Here is a 2,457-nt window from a genome sequence, read left to right as displayed (position 1 = left end):
CCCTGCCCTGCTGTGCCGGCTTCCTGTCCCTCTACCTGCCTGGGCCTCAATCGGGGCATTCTCAAAGCTCCAGGAATTCCTCTACTAGGCTCGGGAACTCCTTAGGTTCCTCTTGATATTGAATTTCAGTTTCTGTTTCCATCTTAGCTTAACCCTGGGCGCTCACCTGGCCCCACCCACACCTGTGAGCTCACCTGGCCCCACAGCCGGCCCCACCCACTCATCCCTTTTAAGCCATTGCGAATCGCAATTTCCATTTGCCTTTTCACTTTACACACATCAGCATGATTGCTCACTTAGCCTGGCTCAAAAGCAGAGCCATGCAGTCAGGGAAGCAGTCACAATTTGGCCATGGCCGCGGCATGGGTCCTGGTGCTGGTGGCTGCAGGGCTGAGCTTGGCCAGCGCGGGCCCCGTCCCCACTTCCAAGCCCACCACAGCCTGGACGGACTGTGACTTTGGCAGGTTCAAATCTCTGTCACCAAGGGAGCTGGAGGCCTTCAAGAAGGCCAGGGATGCCTTGGTGAGTCCTCATTGTTGTGGGCTAACCTCCAGCCTCCCGCTATGGGCTAGCCTCTCACTTTCCAGCCATGGTTAACCACTGTCCTTTCTGCTATGGATTAAACTGCAGCCTTCCTGCGGGGCCAACCTTCATCCTTGCTGCTTCGGGCTAGCCGCCAGCCCTCCTACTGGAGGCTAATCTCTGCTCTTATTCTCTAGGAAAATTCGCTGAAAAGCTGGAGTTGCACCACCCGCCCCTTCCCTAGAAACCGGGACCTGAGACAGCTACAGGTGAGTTGGAAGTGAGGCCACCCTTACGGGCACCTGGCCCCTCTCCCTGACTCCTCAAGGGGCCCCTCACCTCCTTTATCTCACCTGTCCTTCCCTGTCTCTGGTCTCTCCTCACCTGTCCTGTGCTCCCCCCAGCCACCCCCCCCCTTCTGCTTCAACTGCTCCCTTGACCCCGTCCCTCCCTTGGGTCTCTTTCTATCACCTCTCTGCCTGTCCCCACGTCCCTATCTCCTTCACCCGTCCCCATCACTTTCACTCTTACCCAATTTCTTCTCATTTCTCTCTGCTTTTCACTCCCATCTCCTCAAGCTTCTGTGACCCCCATGAGGTCACCTTTCACTTGTCCCATTTCACTTTTTCACCAGTATCTTCCCTTATGTTTCTGCCTTCACCTGTGTCCTCTCTTCATCTGCATCCTTCTCCTGCCTCCCTCTCACCTGGCCCGTCCCTGATCCCCAACCTGTGTCACAAACCACCTGCCTTCCCTCTCTGCACTCCCGGACCTGTCCCCACTTAACTAGGCCCTCTTGCCTACGCTTCCTCGCATATTCTTTCTCACCTCTCCGCAGGTGTGGGAGCGCCCCGTGGCCTTGGAGGCTGAGCTGGCCCTGACGTTGAAGGTCCTGGGCACCATGGCTGACGCGTCCCAGGGGGACATCCTGGACCAGCCCCTTCACACACTGCGCCACATGCACTCCGAGCTCCAGGCCTGTGTGAGTGCTCGGGGTACCGAAGCCGTGTATGTGGGTTCTCCGCTTATGGGACCTCCCCTCTCTGCTGCGGGCCCTGCCTCACGTGTCACCCTCCTCTGCCCCCAGGTCTCGGCTCAGCCCACAGCAGGCCCCCAGCCCCAAGGCCGCCTCCACCACTGGCTGCACCGGCTCCAAGAGGCCTCGAGGAAGGTGAGTGACCCGAGACGGGGACGGATGCCCGGGCCCTGTGTAAGGGAGGAGGTTGGACACCCCAGCAAGGGCAACCATGTTCTTCCGCTGGCAGGAGTCTCAAGGCTGCCTCGAGGCCTCTGTCCTGTTCAACCTCTTCCGCCTCCTCAAAAAGGACCTGGAATGTGTCGCCAGTGGAGACCTGTGTGTCTGAGGACGCAGACCCACCCCCAGCTCATGTGGGACCCCAGACCTTATTTATGCACGAAGAAGCCCCAACCCTGCCTTAAGTTATTTCCTCTCACCCCTTATTTATGGAGCCGTGGAGTTGACCTAGATCCAAAAGCAATGCTTGGTTTTCTACTTTTATACAATATGCACAAATAAAGCAAACAGCGGGACCGTTCTGTGAGAGTGGATCCTTGAGCGCGCGTGTGACTGAGTCTGTGGCTGCATATGGACGTCTGTGTGGTGCAGGTGAAATGCGTGACTTCTGCGACTGTGTGTGTGTGTGGATCTAAGCGAGTATCTGCCTGAACCTGAGTCTGACTGAAGATGTACAACGGTTCGTGCCCACGCGTGCAGGGGTGTGTGCATTTAAGCGCATGTTTATATGTCTCTCTGTCTATCCCTGTCTGTGTGAACTGGGCATCCCTCTCATCCATGGGTACTGAGGACAGTTGGAGGTCCAGCTCAATCAAGATGCTTTATCCTATAATAAGTATCAGAAAGCTAACTCAAATAGGGAAAGCAAAAATGAGTTTATTATCATACATAACAAAAAG

The 2,457-nt window shown here is 56.1% G+C and overlaps 1 protein-coding gene across 1 annotated transcript; it reads left to right on the top strand.

The window, feature by feature from the left end:
* The first annotated feature begins 275 nt into the window (after positions 1-275).
* Positions 276-2,066, top strand: LOC131499400 (interferon lambda-1-like). Its single transcript, XM_058707374.1, has 5 exons — positions 276-522; positions 720-791; positions 1,361-1,504; positions 1,610-1,693; positions 1,788-2,066. Exons 1-5 carry the CDS (start codon positions 352-354, stop codon positions 1,884-1,886), a joined length of 570 nt encoding a protein of 189 aa, XP_058563357.1. The 5' UTR covers positions 276-351; the 3' UTR covers positions 1,887-2,066.
* The last annotated feature ends 391 nt before the right edge of the window (positions 2,067-2,457 follow it).

Source organism: Neofelis nebulosa, chromosome 17 (assembly GCF_028018385.1).
Source record: "Neofelis nebulosa isolate mNeoNeb1 chromosome 17, mNeoNeb1.pri, whole genome shotgun sequence".
Classification (NCBI taxonomy): domain Eukaryota; kingdom Metazoa; phylum Chordata; class Mammalia; order Carnivora; family Felidae; genus Neofelis; species Neofelis nebulosa.
The sequence above is the reverse complement of the archived record's forward strand: the minus strand, read 5'-3'. Positions and strand labels throughout refer to the sequence as shown.